Raw genomic sequence first — 24,974 nt, 5'->3', positions numbered from 1 at the left:
CAGCCAATTCACATATATCCCTACTGTGCCACATGCCAGGCACCATGCCAAGTACATTACATACTTTCTCATTTAACCCTTCCCACCTTCTATATAATCACCACTATTGGTGATGATTTTATTCTACTATTATTTTTTGAGACGGAATTTTGCTGTTGTTGCCCAGGCTGGAGTGCAGTGGTGCCATCTCGGCTCACTGCAACCTCCGCCTCCTGGGTTCAAGTGATCCTCCTGACTCAGCCTCCGGAGTAGCTGGGATTACAGGTGTGCACCATCATGCCCGGCTAATTTTGTATTTTTAGTACAGATGGGGTTTCACCATGTTGGCCAGGCTGGTCTCGAGCTCCTGACTTCAGGTGATCCGCCCACCTCAGCCTCCCAAAGTGCTGGGATTATAGGCGTGAGCCACCATGCCCAGTCCTGGTGATGATTTTAAAGACAAGAAAAGGAAATTGTAAAAGTTAGTGACCGGCCCAACGTTTAGATCAAGTAAATGGAACCTGTGTAAGGTAACTTGAAGAACTCTGTTTACTCATGTGAACACTACCCAAGTAAGGTTTAGTACCCCAGTACTGAGGAACTAAAGATGGTGGTGGTAAGGGGGTGGGGAGGGGCATCAGTGTTTGAGTTCAACCACCACACGTTTCTTCATTTTTAAGTTCTGTCTAGCCATTATACCACACATTTGTCTGCACTATAACTGGACTTCTGCACTGTTGATAGTCCTAAGTTTCCTCTAAAGCTTGGCATCTGTGTGGTTTATTTGGTAGAGATTTGGACTTTCAAAGGGACGATACCCATCACTGGGGATTTCTCTCAAACCCTGGCGGTTTAAAAATCTACTTGGGCACTGCTTTTCAGACGGTGGACCAGTGAGGCAAGCACAGAAATAGAAAGCAAGCATTTGTAAGCGTTAGTAGCTACTTTAAAGAGTAACTTTGTTCTGTTAGACCTACTAATAACAAATCGGAGCTTGTATTTAGCACATCTTTTTTTTTTAACCTTCATTTTTCTCCCATTTTATAGTATTTTACCTGAGAGGCTGAATATACTAAGCCAATGGCCAAACCTAATATAAAAACAGACCTCTAATCCACAACCTGCAGCAACCTGCCCAGAAAACCAGTCCGTTATCTACAATAAGCAACCCAGGGAGCCTTCCTGCTCTCAATCAGACTTGCAGGAAGCCAGATTGCTGTCTCTAACAACAGTCTAGGAAGCTGAACAATAACTTCTGTAACAACTGGGCTCAAGTGGCCAGGACTTAATAACTGATAGCTTTGTTAATTTTTGTCCTTGCTTCCAAGTTAGGACCGACCAGAGAAAGGCAACTATGCCCCCTAACCAATCCCTGGGATATTCCACTTCTAGGGAGCCGCCTCCAGACTCCGGTCTGCGCACACCTGAAGCCTTCCCTTTTGTCCACCCTAAAGCGTCCCCACTCCTCTGTCTGCCTTTGCGTCCCTCCCCAAAGGCAAAGGACAGTGGCTGACGCCTTTGCTCTTCTCGTTCAGATGGTCTTCATTTATTCCCACATACGCGGGGTGGGGAGGAAATTAGCAAAAGCAAAACTCGGGTCCTGCGCGCAGGCAGCTTAAGTACGGCCCTAGGGCTCGGGTCTCCCCTAGGCAGGAACCTCGAAGGCCGGAGACGGACGGCCGGAGTAAATGGTCGCGAGATTTTGCGGGGTAGCAAGGGCCCGGGTGCCCACGGTGGGAGAAACTACACAAGCCTGGAGGCGAGCCTAGCCCTTCATCTCGCCGGGTTTCACGAAGGAAGCCGGAGCTTTCCGGAGTGAGGATGGAGCGTCCTGCGCGCGCCCTCTGCGCATGCGCCCGCCCAGTGCCCGCCCCTCGACCTAGAGTTGATGTCACTTCCGGCGGCGGCGGCAGCGGTCCTGAGTTTTGTCTCCCAGGCCGTCGGGGCGCGCGCGGGTGTCCCGGGTGTCCCAGGTGTCCCGCCGTCTCCCTCCTTCCCGCAGGACTCGCCCCTCCTGGCCCTGGGCCCCAACGGTGCCCGCCTGCCCGGCGGTCGGTCAGCGCAAAGGGCACGGCTTCCTCTGCTTCTCCGGACCACTTAGTCTCAACCCGGGTGTGTTTCCACTTCTAGAGGTGAAGCATCCATCATAGAGAGAATGGGACCTGGGGTCTTGGACCACGGTGTTTTTACTTTTCCCATCAGGTGGACGCGCATGGGCAGGAGATTTTATTTGCAATGTTTCCTCCTAGAGGATGCCTTTGTCATTGTAGTGCAATCTAAGAATGGGTGTCCTTAGACAACGGGGACCGACCGAATCGTCATGCAACTTTTTGGATACCTTAAAAAAAATAAATCCCCACACTCATTACGCGTTTTATGCTGCTGACTTTTTTATTTTTAAGACATCTGCTCCCGAAAGCTCAGAGTCCCTTTAGCATTTCATTTTCAAAACGAATCCTAATCTTTCCTGTGACTGGATCGGTTCAGAGGATATCTTTTCAATAAGGAAGGAAGCCCTCCCTTGCTCACTGGGGACGTCTCAGGATTTTTAAACCTAAAGATTTACTCTTGTGCACAGAGCCTGGAAGCATTTGGGTGAGGCAGTGCCGTGCTTTTTTGGGAAATGCATCACATCTTTTCTGTTCTTGAAACGCCAAATCTAACTTGGTCTTTTTTTGGATGAGTTACGTCCAGTATTATGAAGGTTACTGTGAAGGAACCTGAGACCACTGAGCTTTTTGAGTTCTTGCGATAGATTTTAAATCGTTTTTCTGGCTTCAACTCTGACTTTGGGATCACTGTCAATCGGCTACATTCTTTACCCTCTTCTCGTTATCATTTAATGCAATTTATCTGTTGTACGTTTTGAATTTTGATAGTTACACTTAATAGAATTGTGTTTAAGAGAAAAGTGAGAAACTCGTGGCTTTTTACTTTTATATAACTTAATTTTTCATTTTGCAAAATGCCCATTTAAAAAAACATAGCTAAGCTAAGGAAAGGAAATAAAAATAATCTAGAATCCTACTACCTAAAGATAACCATTGCTAACATTTTGGAATAGAGTGTTAATTTTTAAAATACATGAAATTTGTAAAAAACAATGAAATCATAGTGTATACTGTTCGAGTATAATTTTTTTTGACATATCTTGCCTAGCTTCCTTTTCACTTATTTTTTTTTCCTTTGCACATTTATGCTAACTACAGAATGTTCTATTGTGCTAGGCACTCTTAGGTATAGTGGGAAACCTAGTGCATAAACCTTGTGCCATCTATTTTAGCAGCTCAGAGAACTTTTATATCTTGGTTTATGGCCGAGATGCATAGGTGGATGGTTGTAGAACTGAGTAAAAGGAAATCTTTAATATTGGGTCCTATGCAAGGGTACATCAGATTTATTGAAAAGGTAGAGAACATCACTGAAAATTATTCTAATTCTTGACTCATTGTTTCTACACTCACTTTTCCCCTTCGTCTCTCTCTCTTTCTGTGTCTCCTCCAAGAATGAAATATGACTGACGACTCTCAGAGAAACTTTCGTTCAGTATATTATGAGAAAGTGGGGTTTCGTGGAGTTGAAGAAAAGAAATCATTAGAAATTCTCCTGAAAGATGACCGTCTGGGTGAGTACTTTTTAAAATTAATCTCATTGGTTCTCAGTCATTCCACATGTTCTGAAGTAAGTATTTTCTTAAAAGACATCCAGAAGCATTGGTTGCTTGTTGTATTTTTTAGTGATGTGTTGAAGCAGAATGGTGTATTTTGAGAAAAGTTATAGATTTTTCAAATTTATATTTCACTGAGGGTCAGAAGTTTTTGAAAGGTTTCTTAAGAAAGTCGTTAATATTTTTTCTTTTATTGAACCTGTATGTTTTCATGTATTATCTAGGTAAATTTGCAATAACTCTGGTCATGATTTTTTTCTTCTTTTTTTTGAGACCGAGTCTGACTCTGTTGCCCAGGCTGTAGTGGAGTGGTGCGATCTGGGCTCACTGCAACCTACGCTTCCTGGGTTCAAGCGATTCTCCTGCCTCAGCCTCCTAAGTAGTTGGGATTACAGACATGCGCCACCATTCCTAGCTATTTTTTATGTTTTTAGTAGAGACAGTCACCATGTTGGCCAGGCTGGTCTCAAACTCCTGACCTCAAGTGATCCACCCACCTCGACCTCCCAAAGTGCTGGGATTACAGGCATTAGTTACTGTGCTCAGCCCATGATTTTCTTCTATGGAAATACTAAGAGTGCACTGTATATTGACATTTTAGTTTATTTTAAGCCAGTCTGAATAAGGTCTGTTGTTGACTAAAGTAAAATCAACTGAACCATATTTAAAGATAATACTTTATTTGCATAGAGTACTTTTAAAGTTTCTGAAACGTTTCTCACCTTATCTTTGATCTTCAGCTGTACAGTCTTTGCTTTAGTATGTCTGGTATTCTCCTTTGATAAGTAGAAGAATTGAGGGTCAGGGAACTAACTGTAATTTACTGGAAAATGTAGGGTTTTGAAGGTGGACTGCACCACTTACTAGCTGTGTTAGTTTTATCAAATCATTTAACTGCTTTGAACTTCAGTTTCTGCATTTTTAGAACAAGAACTACCTAACAGGCTTGCAATGTGAATTGAATGAAATAACCCTGTAATTAATAACTACCACTGTTATAGGGAATGTAGTAATGTATGCAAAATGCATCTCCAATGCTGTAAAATGCAAATTGTTTTTATTTTTATTATTATTTTTTTAAGACAGCGTCTCACTCTGTTGCCCAGGCTGGAGTGCAGTGGCATGATCTTGGCTCACTACAACTCCTGCCTCCTGGGTTCAGGTGGTTCTTCTGTCTCAGCCTGCTGACTAGCTGGGACTACAGGTGTGTGCCACCATACCTGGCCAATTTTCGTATTTTTAGTAGAGATGGTGTTTCGCCATGTTGGCCAGGCTGGTCCCAAACTCCTGACCTCTAGTGATTTGCCCGCCTCAGCCTCCCAAAGTGCTGAGATTACAGGTGTGAGCCACTGCGCCTGGCCACAAATTGTTTTCAAATAACTTAGTTGGCAGAAGTCTTGGGCTAGAAATCAGACTAGTATTACTTCTTCTAAACTTACTGACCATATGGTAGACATCCCCTGAAGAAATGTCTTAACTATTCTTTCAGTTTTAAAAAATGAAATGTACTTTGACATACTGTGATCAGCATGAAAAGCTTCTAACAATTGTTTTCTTCTTCCTCTAGATACAGAGAAACTTTGTACTTTTAGTCAGAGGTTCCCTCTCCCATCCATGTACCGTGCATTGGTATGGAAGGTGCTTCTAGGTATGAGACCCAGGAGTTGGAAGATTTATCTTCAAAAATATTGAATAATGGGATCATTTGCTATCTTATCAGTCAGAAAAAGGAAAATTTGTTTAGGCCTTTTATTGAATATTGGATCTTCCCCAGGAGGTTCAATTACCACTCATTATTTTCTGTTCTATTAATGATACTATAGAAGAGAAAATAGTGTATGTTCCTGAGACAAGATCTGGGAAGAGCACTGGACTAGGAGGAATGAGAATTGGTTTAGGCTTTGCTATCAGCTGGGTGACCTGGAGGAAGGCGAGCCCTCTTGGACGCATTTTTTGCATCTATAAACTGAGGCTTTTGAGCTAAATTACTCCTAGTTTTTAGCTCTAAGTTTGTAATATTTTGTGATTCTCAGCTATAAAGGTATAACTTCCTAATGAGTCAAAGAGGAATTGGAGACTTAATACTCCCTAGAAGTGTGAATGACTGAATTCTAGCAGTGTGAGTGGCTGGATAAGACGGAAAACTGATCTTACTTAGTTTCTATGGAGGAAAACATGAATTAAGTGCCATGAGTAACTGGCAGCATCCCTTCTGAGCCCAAGATTTTCTTTCCCCTACCATTGCTGAGCCTGCTGGAGCATATAATTCCTATCCATTACCATCCTCCTTTTCTTTCATAAAAAAAGTATTTTTGGCTGGGTGCGGTGGCTCACACCTGTAATCCCAGCACTATGGAAGGCCAAGTAGGGCAGATCACGAGGTCGGGAGATTGAGACCATCCTGGCCAATATGGTGAAACCCCCTTTCTACTAAAAATACAAAAAATTAGCTGGGCGTGGTGGCGTGCGCCTGTAGTACCAGCTACTCAGGAGGCTGAGGCAGAAGAATCTCTTGAAGCCAGGAGGCGGAGGTTGCAGTGAGACAAGATGGCACCGCTGCACTCCAGCCTGGGAACAGAGCAAGTCTCCGTCTCCAAAAAAAAAAAAAAACAAAAAACTTACAGTTTGTTAACTGTAAGATAGTGGTGACGACTAAATTCCTTGAAGAATATAAACTATGATTGATCCTTATTGGGCATCCCTGTGTGCCTATCAGTAGGCTAAGTCATTTACACAGATTGTACAGAGTAATCCTAGAATCCCCTGTGAGGCAGGTATTGGTATCCTAATTTTGCAGGTGGGGAAGAAGACTCTCTGAGGCTAAATAACTTGCCTAAGGCATTATAGCCTGTAAATGGCAGAGCTAGGATTTGAGCTTACGTTTGTGAAACTCATTTGAGGGTAAGATAGATTGTGATTCTCCTGCCTCAGCCTCCCGAGTAGCTGGGACTACAGGTGCGTGCTACCATGCCCGGCTAATTTTTTGTATTTTGGTAGAGATGGGGTTTCACCATGTTGCCCAGGCTGGTCACGAACTCCTGAGCTCAGGCAGTCCACCCGCCTCGGCCTCCCAAAGTGCTGGGATTACAGGCGTGAGCCACCGCACCCAGCCCACCTTCCTTTATCATGTCATAGTTATTTTTTGAGGAAAAGGCACTGGAAGTTTAGAGCCTGCCGCGCTGTGTAGGACACAGCCTGACTCTTCCTAGCCCAGAGTTTTGATTATTTAGGGATCTTTACTTCAAATGCCTACTTCTTGGTACTATTTTAGTTAAATATCAGAAAGAGGTTTTTTAGGACCAGCTCTTAGAATACAGGTTTAAGGGTTAACGTGCTGCCTCTACAAGTGTGATGAGGGTTCGGTCACAGCTGTTTAATCTGTATTAATCGAGATGTAGGAGACTCTTTAGCATGTTCCTTGGCTTTTCTGGAAGCCTGGCTCGCAGGCTCATAGCAATGATGAGTTAAAGATTTATTTCAGGGAAAAGAACATTTAAGCAAGTCTTTTTTCTAACATTAACATGGTATCATATTAGCTACTATTGTTTTTGTTTTCTGGGGTATTCTTTAGAATACTAAACCTGTGGCATTTTGCACCAAAGAGGGATTCATAGTCAAATGTACTAGCTAACACTTACACTAGCTTAATGTTTGCCGAGTACTCTCCTGAATGCTTTGTGTATATTGATCTGTTTATTCATCTCAACAACTGTATGATATTAGGTATTGTTATTGCCGTTTCTCAGATGGGGAAGCTAAGACATAGGGAGATAAAGTGATTGCTAGAGCTCACCACCCAGCCAGTTAATTGTAGAGCTGGAATTTAAACCCAGCAACTTTGCTCCAGAGTCTGTGCTTCTGTGGAGCCTCATTAAGTTTAATGAGGCTCAAGTAAATAAAATGTTTTTTTGTTTTGTTTTGTTTTGTTTTGTTTTCTTTGAGACAGGGTCTTACTCTGTTTCCCAGGCTGGAGTGCAGTGGTACAATCACAGCTCACTATGGCCTCGACTTCCCAGGCTCAAGTGATCCTCCCACGTCAGCCTCCCGGGTAGCTGGGACTACAGGCATGTGCCACCAGACCTGGCTAATTTTTCTGTAGAGACAGCGTTTCTCAGATACCTTCACTCAGTTGCCCAGGCTGGTCTCAAACTCCTGGGCTCAAGTGATCTGCCGCCTTGGCCTCTCAAAGTGCTGGGATTATAGGCATGAGCCACCATACCTGGCCTAAAATGTTTTTCTTTATGGCAAAACTTAGAGCCATGAAAATTCATTGTCACCATTTCCCAAATCTGTTTGACAATGGCATTTTGTTTTCTCTTGGGGTTAGCATTCTGTGGAGAAGCATTTGCTGAAATGCTTATCCTGTTGCCTGCTTCTGACAGATGGGGAAACAAATGCCCAGAAAGACAGACACATTTGAGAGTCTTAGTATTATCCAATCTGAGGCTAGAACCCGGATGGCTGGCCTGTCTAGTGGTCTTTCCACTATGTTTTCTCAGAGCCATTTGTTTGTAAAAAAGATATGACACCATGTTTAAATGGGTTAATGAGCTTAATGTGTCACAGAAATGTCATGTAAGGTGGCCTCACCAATGAAGATTAAGGTCTTTTGTGACCTGGAGGATAGGATACTTAGTGAGCAAGTTTTAACTGTTGGGGAATAGAAGAATTCAATGGGCTGTTGGTGGTTCTGAGATGTAGGGGTCAAGTACAAAGACGAGGGTGAGACCCTCTGGGAGCTAAAGGCAGCCTGAGGCTGCCATAAATTAAATTAAACCATTGTTATAATTGATGTGGTTGTTAATCTTGAATGTATGCGGCACACTTATTGCCAGTGTTCTTATATCAATGATGCCTCAGCATTCAAACATTGATAATATTTCACATTTAAGATTGTTTTATAGTGAGAATTTCTAAAAGAGATTCTATATGGTACTTAAATATCTGTGTGAATTCTAGTCTAACTGTGTTGGGGCGCTTCTCACAGCATCCTTTTTCATAGATGAGGGATTTGGAGTGATGGCTCAGTATTTTTTCCTTTTTTCGTTTTTCCTATTCTCTCTAGGAATACTGCCTCCACACCATGAGTCCCATGCCAAGGTGATGATGTATCGTAAGGAGCAGTACTCGGATGTCCTTCATGCCCTGAAAGTCGTTCGCTTTGTTAGTGATGCCACACCTCAGGCTGAAGTCTATCTCCGCATGTATCAGCTGGAGTCTGGGAAGTTACCTCGAAGTCCCTCTTTTCCACTGGTTAGTGGTCGCTTTTGTCTGACACTAAACTCAAGTCTAGACTGTTCCATCTTGCCAGCCTTTGATTACATCATGCTTTGCCTTAAAACCTTTTGGTGGCTCCCTATTGTTATTATTGTAAACGTGACACATCTTTACTTGGCATTCATGGCCATGCACATTCTGACCCAACCTTCTTTTTTTTGTTTTTTTAAAATACGTTTTATTTTGAAGTAATTTCAAACTTCTAGAAAAGTTGCAAGAATACTACCAAGAATTTGCATATACCCTTTACTCAGATTCTCCAGTTGTTAACATTATGTGCATCTGTTTTGCTTTGTCATTTTAAGACGTATTTTTTAAACACATTTTTTTTTTTTTTCCTAAATCATTTGAGAATAAGATGCAGACAGGGTTCCCTACTACCTCAGATTCCTTCAGTGTACACTTCCCAAAGACAGGACACCCCTGTAGATAGCCATAGTACAGTCCTCAAAACTAAGACGTTAACATTGATACAATAGTAACATCTCATCTACCAACTCCATTTGAATTTGACCAATAATGCCTTCACAAATAAGCAAACAGTCAAAGTTCTGGGTGAGGATTGGATCCTGGTTTAGGCTTTGCACTGGGTAATCATGTTGCTTTAGTCTCCTTTGACTTGGGACAGTTCTGTCTTGTTTTAATCTTTCATGGCTTGGACGTTTTTCAAGGGCATAATCAGATGCTTTGAAGAAAGCCCCTCAATTTAGGTTTGTCTGGTGCTCCCTCCTGATTAGATTCAGGCTATTCATTTTTGGTGGGGATACCAGGTGGGTGATGCTGTCTCCTTTTCTGTGACTCTTATCAGGAGGCACATAGTGTGGATTTGCCCCATAAGAGGTAGTGTTAACTTGGATCACTTGGCGAGGATGGTGCCTGCTGGAGTTTTCCACTGGAAATTGTTTATTTTTCCCTTTTTAATTACTGTTTCTCTTTGTGGGGAGACACTTGAAAACTGCTATGTAAGTATCCTATTCCTTATTGAACTTTTGCTCGTGAGTATTCTCATTTGACTATTTCTAAAAAAGTTTTATTTTTTAACTTTTAAAATAATGTTGGATGTAGAAAAAAGTTGCAAAAATAGTAAAGTGTTCTCAAATACTTTCTCCCAGTGTCCTCAAATGTTACATCTCATACAACCATAATGTAATGATCAAAACCAGACAGTCACAATACTGGGGGCTACTCTGTAGGCCTCATTGGGATTTTGCTGGTGTCCCACTGATGCTCTTCTTCTGATCCAAGATCCAGTTCCAGATCACACATTACATTTAGCTGCCACGTCTTAGTCTTTAATCTGGAACAGTTCTTTTTTTTTTTTTTTTTTGAGACGGAGTTTTGCTCTTTTTGTCAGGCTGGAGTGCAATGGTGCGATCTCGGCTCACCACAACCTCTGCCTCCCGGTTGCAAGCGATTCTTGTGCCTCAGCCTCCGGAGTAGCTGGGATTACAGGCGCACACCACCACACCTGGTTAATTTTTGTATTTTTAGTAGAGACGGGATTTCTCCATGTTGGTCAGACTCGTTTTGAACTCCCGACCTCAGGTGATTCACCCACCTTGGCCTCCCAAAGTACTGGGATTACAGGCGTGAGCCACTGTGCCTGGGCTGGAACAGTTCTTCAGTCTTTGTCTTTCATGACCTTGACACTTTTGCAGAGTCCTGGCCTGTAGAGCATTTCTCAATTTGGGTTTGTCTCATGTTTCTCCATGATTAAACTCTGGTCATGCATTATTGGCAGGAATACTACAGAAGTATGAGACTCATTACTGTTGCTGCTAACTGTGATCACTTGGGTAAGATGGTGTCTGTGGAGTTTCTCCACTATAAGGTTACTATTTTCCTCTTTGTAATTAATAAGTAACTGTGGGGAAGTACTTTGAGACTTGTAAATAGCCATCCACTAATGGTTCTTATTCTTGCCTGAACCAATTTTTACCATGCTGGTTGCCAAATGGTGATCTAACTCCCTCATTCTTTCTGCATGTATTAGTTGGCATTCTTCTCTAAGGAAGAGTTTTCCCTTCTCCTTCTTTATTTCTATCAGTATGAAATTAAAGTGTTATTTGTTTGGCTAAAACAGTGAATTGTTCAAATGGATTTGCTGGAACACTCCTATTTTACAAAATTTATTTTTATTGCATAGCTTATATTTTTTGAAGTTAATGATGGGGTATCCATGGACAAACCTTAGAGCTAATAAAGATCATTTGTATTTATTATGTTTATCAAGAGAGAGAAGGTCCCTAAAAAATAATTGGAATAATTTAAGCAATCATCTTTAAATTTCACTTATTGGCAAATGGAAGTTGATAGTACTACACAAGTTCTTAAATTACATATCAAATTAAATTAGATAATCTGTTAGTTCAAGGAATTGAGATGACAGGGTATAGGTTCCCCCTCACCACTACTCAGCTTGTCTGTGTTCCAAGCTGAGACACCTTTACTGCAGCCTCAGGCAGACACGCTTCTGAGTGAGTGTTTTGGACTCTGCCACCGCACGTCTCCCCAGTCATGGTCCTCATTGTGTTAGTCTGTTTTGGGTTGCTTATAACAGAATACCTGAAATTGGATAATTTATTTAAAAAAGAAATTTATTTCTTACAATTCTAGAAGCTGGGAAGTCCAGGATTCAGGAGCTACATCTGGTGAGGGCCTTCTTGCTGATGAGGACTCTCTGCAGGGTCCTGAGGTGGCACAGGCTATCGCATGGCGAGGGGGCTGAACGTGCCAACATGCACACCCAGGACTCTCTTCTTCTTAGGAAGCCACCAGTCCCATTCCTGTGATAACCCGTTAATCTATGAATTGACCCACTAATGAGGGCGGAGCCCTCATGATCCAGTCACCTCTTAAAGGCCCCACTTCTCAATACTGCCACATTGGGGATTAAATTTCAACGTAAATTTTGGAGGGGACAGATGTTTGAACCATAGCAGCTACTTAGCGCCCGCTCTGCCTCATATTTTAATTCATTAATAAGAGGGTGCAGCAGCGCTCGGCACAGGGCCAGGAAGGATGACCTGGGTCCTCTTCTCTTGACCTGTCAGTGGTCAGGAGCAGTCAGTGATATGCCACCTTTGTGGGTGCCAAGCACAGTGCACAGAACTGCACGGGAGTCCAGGAAAGGAGATTTTTCCTTTCCCTTTTCTTCCTACTTATTTTCCATTCTCCTCTGACACATTAATAAAATGCTTAGAGAAAATTTATTCCCTATGATTTAAATTCTGTTTTTCTTGACATTTTATAGAATGTTAACAAGTTGAAAGAAGGGCTTAGAATGAAATAATACATTAAAATGATAATTTTGATTTAAGTTGGTACTTTTTAGGGGAAACTGTGATACTTCTTAGTTTCTTTTTAACATTAAAATCCTTCAGCTATTAAATCCTAGATGAAAATGTAAAGCTTTTTGTATACGATATGGTGTTTGAAAACAGAAGAGGTTTTCAAATAAGGTCCCAGTTTTTCTAAGATCTCTCTGTTGAAATTTCCCTGAGAGTTTACTTTCGCATTCTGAGTATTGACACAAGGTTTGAGAAATGCCATTCTTTTGATTCCCAAAATTCTGATTCTAGGAACATTTTAACTTTTTTACTGCTTAAGGTGGAACAAAATTCTGAAGGTATGCGTGAATGCTTTGAAATAAAGCAAATGCTTTATTAGTCTTTTTTTGGAGCTCTTCAATATTTGCAAATTACTGTGCTGAAAGATGTTTCCAGTTACTGATGGTGCCGTTTGTTACACCCTTTTCAAAGACATTCTCACCTAGTACCGAGGATATTTTTGGGTGGAGAGAGTCAGTGACTTGCTTATCATTTATGTTGACGCTGTGAGGGGCTTAATGTTAGAAGCTGGAGCATCTCTGTACACTCAGCCTGAAACCTGGTCATTCATAAGCAACACTGACCCTGTAGTTACTCATCCTTTTCTCCCCCTTGCGCCCCTCTTCAGGGATGGACTCTGTGCTTTTTGATCCCGCTTTGATTTATTAATGTAGCCTTTTCAAAATTTAGGGAGCAAGGTTTCATTTTTTATTAAAGAAATATGTATTCCTCTCTTTCACTGCCTTCCTCTTGAGATTTATTATTAATCTTTCAGGAGCCAGAAGATGAAGTATTTCTTGCTATAGCTAAAGCCATGGAGGAAATGGTGGAAGACAGCATCGACTGTTACTGGATCACCCGACGCTTTGTGAACCAATTAAATACCAAGTACCGGGATTCTTTACCCCAGTTGGTGAGGACTTTTTTTTTTTTAGGCTATTGGAGAGTGAACAGTGGTATTGGGGGTCTTCAGGGAGTGCTCTTACCTCCTGAGGCTGCTACAATTATGAATAACCCTTTATAGTAGGACTCAGCAAGTGTTTTCTGTAAAAGGCCATAGAATCTAAATATTTCCAGCTTGGTGGGCCAGATGGTCTCTGTTGTAACCACTCAACTCTGCTGTTGTTGCACAAGAGCAACCTTAGACAACGCATAAAATAATGTTCCTGGCTGGATTTGCCCTGCTGCAGGCCATAGGTGGCCAGTCCTGCTCTATAGTATTCCTTATTCTGGTCTAGAATCTGCTGGTCTAGAGTAATCCATCTGTATAAGTTAAGGTTTTCATTTGGCTGCATATAATGGGAAGCCCAAATACCAGAAGCTAAGAATCCAGGCAGTGCAGAACTCTCCATACCACAGTATGGAGAGGGTTGCAGACTCCTGCCATTCTGCTCCAGTATTTGTAGGCTTGATCTTTCCCCTCATGCTCACAAGGTGGCTCTTGGACCAGTGGCCATGACATCTGTGTTCTGGGCAGAAGGAAAGGGAAAGCAAAGGTAAACACAAAGGAATAAGAGGGACAGGCCAGCCAAGCCTGTGGCCCATTAGGCTTTCTCTCTGCATGAACAGCTGATCTTTGAGTAGTGGAAGGTTAAGAGAACTGACCCAACCCCAGCATAGTTGATACTCTGCATATAACTTTTGACTCCCCCAAAACCTAACTACTAATAACTTGCTGTTGACTGGAAGCCTTACTGATAACATAGATGGTCATTTAACACATATTTTGTACACATATTTTGTTTCCGTTTGTGTTTTTTTAAGATGGAGTCTCATGCTGTCACCCAGGCTGGAGTGCAGTGGCGTGATCTCGGCTCACTGCAACCTCTGCCTCCTAGGTTCAAATGATTCTCCTGCCTTAGCCTGCCAAGTAAGTGGGATTACAGGTGCCTGCCACCATGCCTGGCTAATTTTTTAATCTTTTTTTGTAGAGACAGGGTTTCATCATGTTGGTCAGGCTGGTCTCGAACTCCTGACCTCAAGTGATCTGCCCACCTTGGCCTCCCAAAGTGCTGGGATTTACAGGCATGAGCCACCACACCCAGCCACATGTTTTGTTATATGTGTATTCACTATATTCCTGTAATGAAGTAAGCTAGAGAAAAGAAAATGTTAAGAAAATCATAAGGAAAATGAAATATATTTTCTATTTATGAAGTGGAAGTGGGTCATCACAAAGTCTTCATTCTCTTCGTCTTCACGTAGAGTAGGCTGAGTGGGAGGAGGGAGGGAAGGATGGTCTTGCTGTCTCAGGGGTTGGCAAAAGTGGAAAAAAATCCATGTTTAAGGGGACCTTTGCAATTCAAACCCATGTTGCTCAAGGGTCAACTATATGTTAGTGACCAGGACTGTGTCACTTGGCTGCCCTGTCTACAGTAGAGGCTGGGAAAGGTGCTCTTTTTTAAGAAAAGCCTTGTGATCTCCCACTAAAATGGGCTCTGTGAGTGACATCGGAGGGGCACATGGCAGTGTGGCAGGCAGCGAGCTGCTTCTGTCATAGCCTTGCTTGGGAAGGCAGAGAACTGAATGGTGCTTGCTGCATCGCACAAGCGAGTCTTCCTTTGCCATTTTCTTTTTTTTTTCTAGTTTTTTTTCTCTTATTTATCTCATTTATAAAAATAAATCTGTTTGTCTTAAATCATTGGGTTATGTCTTTTTAAAATTCTACTGAAAGTGGTAACTGTGGTATAGGGTGCAAGACCAGATGCCGGGCAGTGATGATGGTTGAATGGGCAGTGAGGATCACTGCAGTTCGTTGTTAATAAGGCAATGTGCAAGACCCTTCAGCTTCTGAGAACACTTACAAGAGCAGTTTTTATATATTTCAACTAAGCAAAATTTGATTTTTAAGATTTTGAAATTTGATCCACTCTGTTGATTTCAGTAAAAATAATTTAAGCATGGAAATGGAGCTTATGTAAATATGTCAGTTGCCTAATTAAGTGAGGAGGTCTCAGTTTTATCATACCATGATCTAATTAGCTTTTCTTATTTAATATTTGAGTAAGTCAGTAGCATTTTGATAGTTTATGCTATTCTTTAAAAATTCATCCTTTATTTTTTGTAACATAAGCAGTGAATGCATTCTCAAAAGAAATTAAGCAATTCAGATGAATCCATATTTCCCTAGACCTAGACTAACCACCCGATCCCTGCAATTGCCCACTTCCCCTTCTAAGAGGTAAACATTTGTCATTAGCTTGGTGTGTATTATTCAAGATTCTCTTATGTGCATGTATATATGATTTTTCTTTTTCTTTTTTTTTTTTTTTGAGTTGGAGTCTAGCTCTGTCACCAAGGCAAGAGTGCAGTGGTGTGATCTCGGCTCACGGGTTCACGCCATTCTCTTGCCTCAGCCTCCCGAGTAGCTGGGACTACAGGCTCCCGCCACCACGCCTGGCTAATTTTTTGTATTTTTAATAGAGATGGGGTTTCACCATGTTAGCCAGGATGGTCTCGATCTCCTGACCTCGTGATCCACCCGCCTCGGCCTCCCAAAGTGCTGGGATTATTCACATTAAGTAGTACTATACTGTACATATGGCCCTATGGTTCTATTTTTGTTTTTAACTTATTGCCTTGGAGAACTTTCCAAGGCAGTATAGACGAATCACTAGTTTTCAGTCCTGACTTCCTATTAGTACCATCTGGGAGCTTTTAAAAATTACCATCACCTTTCCTCCACCTAGACAAGTGAAACCTGAATCTCTGAAGGTAGGGCCCTGGAATTCTAAATTCTTAAAAGCTCCAGGCAATTCTGAAGTGTAGCTAAAGATTGAAAGGAGGCACTGGTTTAAAACCAGCAATTAAAAAATATTTACTCCTAGCATTTCCTGTTACGAATTTCCCGTATTTAAACATAAGAGATCCATGCTGAGAGTAAGCATGCCCTTGTACAGGCTCCCTGTGTGTACGCGTATCTCTTTAGGCTTGGTACCTACGAGCAGAAGCAGATGCTCAAGCAGAGGGGAGACATATGTAAAATCTATTCATTTATTTTTGTCATATTTAAAATTTAAACTGCCTGACTGCTCATCCAAAGGCCATATCAATTTATGCTCCCACCAAACAGATGATGAGATTTCCCATTTTCCACCCCATTGCCAATATGTGATAGTGTCAATGTCTTACATTTTTCTCCATCTGATGGTGAAATGGTATCTCATTTTAATTTACCTGTCCTCAGTTTCTAGTGAAGTTATGTTTGCATATTGCTATTGTTTTGTTGACATTTTTCTTTGTAAGAGTTATTGGTATATAGTCGCTCTTGGGTCTGTAGGGGATTAGTTCTAGGACTCCTTGAGATAGTAAAATTCATGGGTGTTCAAGTCCCTTACATAAAATGGCATAGTATTTGCATATAACCTACACATTTCTTCTTGTATACTTTAAATCTATATTACTTATAATATGTAATGCAATGTAAATGTTATGTAAATTGTTATACTGTATTATTTAGAGAATAATGACAAAAAAATCTTTGTCTGTTCGGTACAGACACAACTATCCATTTTTTATTTCCCAAATATTTTTGGCCCATGGTTGGTTGAAGTCCATGGATACGAGGGTCGACTGTACCCTGGATATTTATCCTTATCCCTTCTGTTTGTTGAAAATACTTTCTGTTTGTTGTACAAAATTTTAGGTTTTGATACAATGAGATTGGTCAGCATTTTTTTTTTTTTTTTTTTTGCTTTTTTGTGTCTTACTGGTTAATTAACCCTTTCCAACCCCAAGATTAAAATATATGTGTGTGTGTGTGTGTGTGTATATATATATATATATTTTTTTTTTTTTTCCTCCTTCTTTTTTTTTTTTTCTGAGATGGAGTCTTGCTCTGTCACCCAGGCTGGAGTGCAGTGGTGTGATCTCGGCTCACTGCATCCTCCGCCTCTTGGGTTCAAGGGATTCTCCTGCCTCAGCCTCCTGAGTAGCTGGGACTATAGGCACATGTGTGGCACCATGCCTGGCTAATTTTTGTATTTTTAGTAAGACAGGATTTCCCTATCTTGGCCAGGCTGATCTCAAACTCCTGACCTCAGGTGATCCACCCCCATCGGCCTCCCAAAGTGCTGCGATTACAGGCGTGAGCCACTGCACCCTGCCAGTTTTTTCCTAACTTTTAAAAATGCTTAAACATTTTAAATTTAGCTCTTTGTCAGGGATTTATCTTTCTGATCGGCATCAGACACGTATTGGATTTCACTCTTACACTCACCTGCAACACCACTACTTCTACCAACACATCACTCCTCCTCCTCTTCTTCCCCGCTCTGGTTTGTGTGTTACTGAGAATGTACTTCATGTCAGGCAGTGCTGAATTTATATTGTTAGTGAGCTGCTTCGTTCAAGCATATTATCTTTGTTTTTACAGATGAGGAAACTGAAGCACAGAGAAGTTGAGTAAGACCAAGGTCTCAGTTAGTAAGCAGTAGAACAGCACTTACACTGTGAATTTGTCAGTTCATCCTTTTTCCACAGATTTGAAATGCCACCTTTATCATATACTGGATTTCCATATATATGTGTGTGTATATATATGTGTGTGTATATATATGTACATACATATATACAAACACACACATATATACATATTTATATCTCTTTCTGGACTCCTTTTTATTCCATTGAGTTATTTGTCTATTCCTGGGCCAATATCACATGATTTATTTAGTACAACTTTCTGTCGTATTCTGATAGCTGATAAAGAAAGTCTCTTATTGTTGCTCTTTTTAAAAAATGTCTTGGCTATTCTTGAACTTGCCTTTTTCTTTTCAGAAATGAATTTTAGAATCAGCAAGATACTTCATGTCCCTTAAACCTTAGTTTCCTCATCTTTAAAAATGGGGCTTTTTTTAGTGTATGCATTACTGTGTCTAGCACGTAGTTTTTTTTTTTTTTTTTTTTTTTTTTTGAGACGGAGTCTTGCTCTGTGCCCCAGGCTGGAGTGCAGTGGCGCGATCTCGGCTCACTGCAAGCTCCGCCTCCCGGGTTTACGCCATTCTCCTGCCTCAGCCTCCCGAGTAGCTGAGACTACAGGCGCCTGCCACCACGCCCGGCTAATTTTCTTGTATTTTTAGTAGAGACGGGGTTTCACTGTGTTAGCCAGGATGGTCTCGATCTCCTGACCTCGTGATCCGCCCGTCTCGGCCTCCCAAAGTGCTGGGATTACAGGCTTGAGCCACCGCGCCCGGCCTAGCACGTAGTTTTAAGTAGTTATGAAGTTTTAAAAAAAGTCATCCAGAATGTATAAAAAACTTAAATTTCCTTTGTGTCGCTTGCTGTTTGATTTAGGCATCAAGTGATTTGCTTAAACTTTTCTCTCTAGTGAAACCGTCTTTAGTCTATCTTATAACACACAGTTTGGGTTGCTGCTTAGTTCTATGGAAATGTGTGTATGGTGGACAATGATAGGCTCAGAAGAAGATAAGGCTACCCCTGAGTGATGATGTGTTTATTCTGCTATACTATTCTGATTCCGAGGATTGCATCATAGCCTCCCTTCTTACAAACTTTTCATACTGAATTCTGCTTTTTTGACAAGGTCTCTCTTTGTCAAGGAGAATAGAGGCCGACTTCAATTGTGTGGCATGGAAGGTTTCTATTAAACCATCTCAAACTTGATTGTGTTAATCATTAACGTATAAAACATGCTCAACCTACTTACAACAAAATAAACGCAATATAAAATTTCACTGAAGAACTCTATAGAGTTCTTGACTTTTTTCCTTCTCCACTTTAAAAAGCTCTCTTTTGGTAGGGATATTAACCCTTTAAGATTATTCATTAACCTGGGAAAGTGTCCACAATTTGTTGAGTGCAAACAGAAAAATACTAAATCATGTATTCAGTATGAGTTCAACTAATAAAAGAAAGAGAAGTGTGTCTGTATGTATGCAGGATAGATGCTCTATAACCTAAGTATTACCAGTAGTTATCATTGGGAATGTGATTATACTTGATGTCTATATGCTCTTTATTCTTTCATATAGTTTCAAGATTTCTTATAATGGGCTATAAGCCAGGAAAAAGTTTAAAAAATTAATTAGATATTGGCAAAAAGATGTACATTGAGCGATTGTTAAGATGTAGATTGATGTATTCACAACTTTATATTAATTCACAGTATTGATTTGCTCACTCAACAGTTATGTATTGAGTGCTTACCATGCCAAGTGATGTGCTAGATACTGAAGAACCAGCAGTGAACAAAACAGATACAGTACCTTCCCCCCGTGAGCTTATTGTCTGATAAAGGAAAAAGGCAATACATAGTTTTAAAATGTTCACACATCTCCATCTTGTCTATTATTTGTACCGACTTTTGTATGAAATTTTCTTTCTTCTGAGACATAATATATAACTCTGTGTGTGTGTTTTCAACCAAGTCACTTTGCAAAACCAACCACAATTCCTTGTTTGGGAGGTTGTCTGCAGTGTTACCGAGAAACTCTAGGAACCACTGAGTAGTATAGGGAGGTTGGATAAACAGGAAAAAGAGATATCCTGAAAAAGAAAGGGGAAAGCTGGACCAGATATTATGATATGGGCCTCTCTTTCCCTGGCTAATTCCTGTCTATTCTTCAGAGGTCAGCTCAAATGTCACCTCTCCTGAGAAACTGCTTCTGCTTCCTACAGCCCAGGTTAGGATTTTCTCCTGGATGTACCCAACATCTTGTGCTTGTTCCCATCATAGCATCACAGTATTACAGTGTATTGTAGTTACCTCTTTACTTGTTTGTTTCAAGCTGTAAGCTCCTTGAAGGCAGGGATTTTCTCTTACCTTTCACTTTATTCATTGTATGAAGTACAGTCTCTGACTATAGTGGACCTTGTAAAGGTGATGAATTTCCTCTTTGACAGAAGCAGAGAGTTATAGATATTGAGTAAAATAAACATTTACATTTGCTTAAGTGATACGGGCTCTGGTTGTACTCCTACAGATAGTGAGTGTGGACTTTAGGGTTTGACTCTTAGAGCCCATTCTCAGCCAGTGGACCCTAAATATAGCAGCCAACCTAAATATAGCTGCCAATGCAAGATAGATTTGGTCAGGTTTGGGGAGCTGGCTTTATTAGCTCTCCAGTCTTCTAGTGTTGGCTGCCACCTGGCCTCATGAGACAGGGGCTACCAAGTGGAATCCAGGTGCTTCGTTCCCTCTGAGTTATCCCTTGAATTCTAAGAAATCTTAGTGCACATTTGTGTTGAATAGAGTTCACCCTCTGGACATCCCTGTTGTGGGAGCCTGCTTGGCACTGTTGCGCAGTGGTGCTCAATCCAGGGCAGTGTATGGATGGTCGGTGACTGGTCAGCCCCTTCTCATCAGCATCACTTTTTGTCTTATTCTTCCTAATGCCCTCTCCCCACTCTAATCCCACTCTATTTCTTTGGTTTCACCCTTCCTCTTTCCCCCTTTTTTCCTTAGTATATAATCTACTGCTCGTTAGACCAGCCAGTAATATAATGGGCCTTCCTTAACTCCTCAGAACAATTGAATTTTGCTTTGACTTTTGCCTTAGGTTGTTGAATCTGGCTAGTGAAGTTAGTATTAGGGTGACCACTCATTCCATTTTGCCTGGGACCGCTCCCGTTTTAGCACTGAAAGAGCCCTGTGTCCTGGGAAACTCCTCAGTCTTGCATGGTTTATTACTTTAGTTAGGGCTGACCTAGGAAACTGCTGTGTCACAAGTGACTTGGATAATTCTGAAGTTTTGTTTTCTAATACTTCCTTGAATTCAGCATGTAATTTTTTTTCCATCAGAGACTATAATATCAGATGATGCTATGACACAGGAAATGAATCATCTCTGTTCTTGCTTAATCTTTAGCCAAAAGCGTTTGAACAATACTTGAATCTGGAAGATGGCAGACTGCTGACTCATCTGAAGATGTGTTCCGCGGCGCCCAAACTTCCTTATGATCTCTGGTTCAAGAGGTGCTTTGCGGGATGTTTGCCTGAATCCAGTTTACAGAGGCAAGTATGTCTTTCGAAGACATATTGAAGGCTTGGCATTAGAGCAGAGTTCTGGCCTTTCATGCGGTCATCCCTCAGAGTATAAATTTGCTTTAGAACAATACAGTAATTTGAAGCTCAGTCCTCCAGCAGCTACCATAACAGCACATGATTATGCTTATTCTTGAATATATAGTTAGAAAAATTGAGGGCCCTCAGTGCATTAGATGCTGTGAAATAGTCACACCTCAAATGGTCTCCACCAGTTTATATAAGCGTCAGCTCCTCTTTTCCAGACATGTGACAAATCCTCCTCTAGCAGAAATCTGAGTATTAGTTTCATCATGGTATCTTTAAGGAAGCTGAAGGCAGTCAAAGATTTGAGACTCAAACCAAGGTCTTCCAGTCAGTTTCAGACATGTCTGGGTATTTCGGAGTCCAGGTGCCACCCATTAAGACTTTGTGATGTAGTAGAATAGTAACTCTTAAAATAAGTTATGGCACTGAACAGTGCAGTACACAGAGAATATTATAAGATAATATGTAACTAAGTGTATCAAGTAGAATACCAACTTTTAGGAGTTATGGGAATGATCAGAATTATTATTTTAGAGTGTTTATAGATCATTAACGGGCTCCTTAAGCCCTTAGAGAAGTTTAAGGAGTCTGTCCCCAAAATCACTGGCAGTGAAACTGAATTTATCTCATTTCATGTACATCTTTTGTTGTCTCTTAGTAGGCTATAATTATAGCATTACGGAATATTAGCAGAATATATACCATTAGTTTAGGATTTTCTTTTTCTTCCTCAAAAATGTCAGGTTCACAACATGAGGGAATATGATTTTGGTAGATGCCTAGTGGAGCAGTAATTTTTAGTGAACTTTCCTTTTTCCTTCTAGTGCTGATTGTATCTAGAATAGATTTCAATTGGCTTCTGTATTTTGTTGTTGTTTTGATGATGATTTCATAAAAGTTGTCTTTGAAGCTTTTACATAAAATTGGAGCAAATTTTATTTTGTAATTTGAGATGTCTAGGCTAAGCATAACGCTCAAACTCATGTAATTTGATTATATCTCCTTATTTTTGTAGGGTTTGGGATAAAGTTGTGAGTGGATCCTGTAAGATCCTAGTTTTTGTAGCTGTCGAAATTTTATTAACCTTTAAAATAAAAGTTATGGCACTGAACAGTGCAGAGAAGATAACAAAGTTTCTGGAAAATGTAAGTGTGCTTTGATTTGATTTTGAATCTGGAAATGAAGTTACCTTAGCAAGTCAGATTTTCCTATTACATTAGATTATTTCAGAGAAGTAATAATTAGATTATTTCAGAGAAATAATACCATAGAATGTTTCAGAGAATAATTATTATAATGATTATTTTAGAGAAATTATTTAAGAGAAATAATAATTTGACTTGATTTTGAATCTAGAAATGAAGTCACCTTAGCAAGTCAGATTTTCCTGTTACATTAGATTATTCCAGAGAAATCATACAGTATATTTTTAAATTATAAGAAACATTTTTCCCTGAAAAAGTTTGGCCTAAAGTTGGCCTGAGGATTAGTTTGCATCCTGTCTTTGGGAGATGATGGTCTGAGACCATCTTGTGAATGTGTGCACTTAGAACCAGAGTCTCATCCTCCATGTGACTATCATCAGTTATGTCAGGAAAAGGAAAAGGTGAGATCTGTCATTTTACAATGAGTAATTTTTGTCAGTTCAAAAGGGATTCTGTATTTTGGAGGATTTTGTAAGCCATTTCATTTCTGTTACTGTCTCTGGTGTAATCCCAGTTGGGTTTATTAATATACAGTATTAACCTGGCATATTGCTGAAAAAGGCAATGGTAACGAAATTAACTTTTCCCTCCCTATGTATCTTGGAATACCCTTTACCAGGCAAGAAATAGGATTAAAGAGACTTATGCCTGAATGATTTTCACAGAATCCCAAATCTATTCATTTTTAAAATAGTATGGCTCTCGTTTAGGCCGGGCGCGGTGGCTCACGCCTGTAATCCCAGCACTTTGGGAGGCCGAGATGGGCGGATCACGAGGTCAGGAGATCGAGACCATCCTGACTAACACGGTGAAACCCCGTCTCTACTAAAAATACAAAAAATTAGCCGGGCGCGGTGGCGGGCGTCTGTAGTCCCAGCCACACGGGAGGCTGAGGCAAGAGAATGGCGTGAACCCGGGAGGCGGAGCTTGCAGTGAGTGGAGATTGCGCCACCGCACTCCAGCCTGGGCGACAGAGCGAGACTCCGTCTCAAAAAAAAAAAAAAAAAAAAAAAAATAGTATGAACATTTGAATAATGGCCTGGTAAATTATAATAAAGTACTGAGTCAATGTGTGTTGAATAAATGAATAATCATCATTATAACCAGAGGTGGCTAACAGTGCCAGGCCTGTGCTAAGTATTTTCCATGGGTTATCTCATGTCATACTATGAACAGCTCTGCGAAGTCGGGCTATCATTTCCCCCATTTTAGAGATGGGGATTTGAAACCCAGGTAGCTTAGGTAACCCGCCCGGGGGTGCACAGTTAGTGAGCAGTGCAGGATTTGAACCCAGGCAGGCTGACACTGGAGCCCTTTCCTGTCCTCGGGTAGCATATGATACAAGCCTTTTATGCTGTCACTTTCTGAAAAACAGCGAAAACTCCCATGGTAGTGAATTTTATGCTACAGCGAATGAGGGAAGACACTGAAGATGTCAACACTAAAATTTCACAAAGACTGGTTTGCTTGTCCACAGATTCCCCAGGACAGCTCAGACGCGATCGTGAGCAAGGCCATTGACTTGTGGCACAAACACTGTGGAACCCCGGTCCACTCAAGCTGAACGCACCTGCTGGCTGTGGACCGTCTGCCAGGCCCACCCTGAGTGTTGTGTTCTTGGCATGTGATCTGGGAAACTGATTGAACAATACACTTTTCTTGCTCTGGTGCTCAAAGTGGTTTTTTTTTTTTTCCCCAATAAAATTATTTAATTGAAATGCCTGGTGTTGCTGCGTTGGGGAGCAGCATCTTGCAGTGACATAGAAATGTAAAGTTCATCTCTGAATAGCATTTCAAAAGGGTTGTTAGAAAATAGCTTCTCGATTTTAAAGCGGTTTAGTCAGGGCGAGTGAGTGTGTTAAGCAGCAATGCGTAAGTAAGCCTGCCCTGCCTCTAATTGGCACCAAACTAGTTACTTTTAAGGTCTATTTGTAGAATAAGAGTGACTTCCTTTTGTTGACACCTCAGATTTGGCTTTTGTTGATGCAGTGCGTGTTTAAATATAAGCCAACTGCCTTCTGAGGCTTCATCTTGCTAAGCAGGCTTTAAAAAATTCCTTATTCTTTTTTCTCTTTGGGCCAGTTGGAATGAAACCATTATTGAACAAAACGTGTTTGAATTGCTCCTAGGAGCAAGTACTTGTTGGATATTTTGCTGCACTCCTGTTTTACTTGATGGGGCGTTAAATGTGGGATGTTAGGGAGCACTGTCCCACACACTAAAGACGTGAGAGAAATGGCCAGTGAAGGTGAACAGCTCATCACCCCAGGCCAGCTTGTGCCGCGTAAATGGCGTGGCCACTCTTCACTGGCTAGTTCCCGGCTTTGGGAGTAGTGAGTGAAAGGGGACCCTTTGTTTCACACCGCTTCAGCCTTCAGACCTGCAAGAGCCTGAGTGGTAAGTTGGATTTTCCACCCACCCCCTAAAAGAGGAGGGCAGCTATGAAGTTATAGAGGTACAATTCTGAGAATTCAGGCCCTCCCTAG

At 41.1% G+C, this 24,974-nt stretch overlaps 1 protein-coding gene across 5 annotated transcripts; it reads left to right on the top strand.

The window, feature by feature from the left end:
* The first annotated feature begins 1,861 nt into the window (after positions 1–1,861).
* Positions 1,862–24,164, top strand: TBC1D7 (TBC1 domain family member 7). Of its 5 annotated transcripts, none has more exons than XM_007973672.3 (8): positions 1,863–2,091; positions 3,485–3,604; positions 5,214–5,294; positions 8,712–8,899; positions 13,028–13,165; positions 21,081–21,226; positions 22,299–22,428; positions 23,966–24,164. In XM_007973672.3, the coding sequence occupies exons 2-8, from the start codon at positions 3,493–3,495 to the stop codon at positions 24,050–24,052; spliced, it is 882 nt and encodes a 293-aa protein (XP_007971863.1). In that variant the 5' UTR covers positions 1,863–2,091; positions 3,485–3,492; the 3' UTR covers positions 24,053–24,164. The 5 variants fall into 5 exon arrangements, with proteins under 5 accessions (XP_037861502.1, XP_007971865.1, XP_007971863.1 ...); XM_007973671.3 differs by having other exon boundaries at positions 1,863–2,111; XM_007973673.3 differs by lacking the exon at positions 1,863–2,091 and adding an exon at positions 2,170–2,574.
* The last annotated feature ends 810 nt before the right edge of the window (positions 24,165–24,974 follow it).

This window comes from Chlorocebus sabaeus, chromosome 17, assembly GCF_047675955.1.
Source record: "Chlorocebus sabaeus isolate Y175 chromosome 17, mChlSab1.0.hap1, whole genome shotgun sequence".
NCBI lineage: Eukaryota > Metazoa > Chordata > Mammalia > Primates > Cercopithecidae > Chlorocebus > Chlorocebus sabaeus.
The sequence above is the reverse complement of the archived record's forward strand: the minus strand, read 5'-3'. Positions and strand labels throughout refer to the sequence as shown.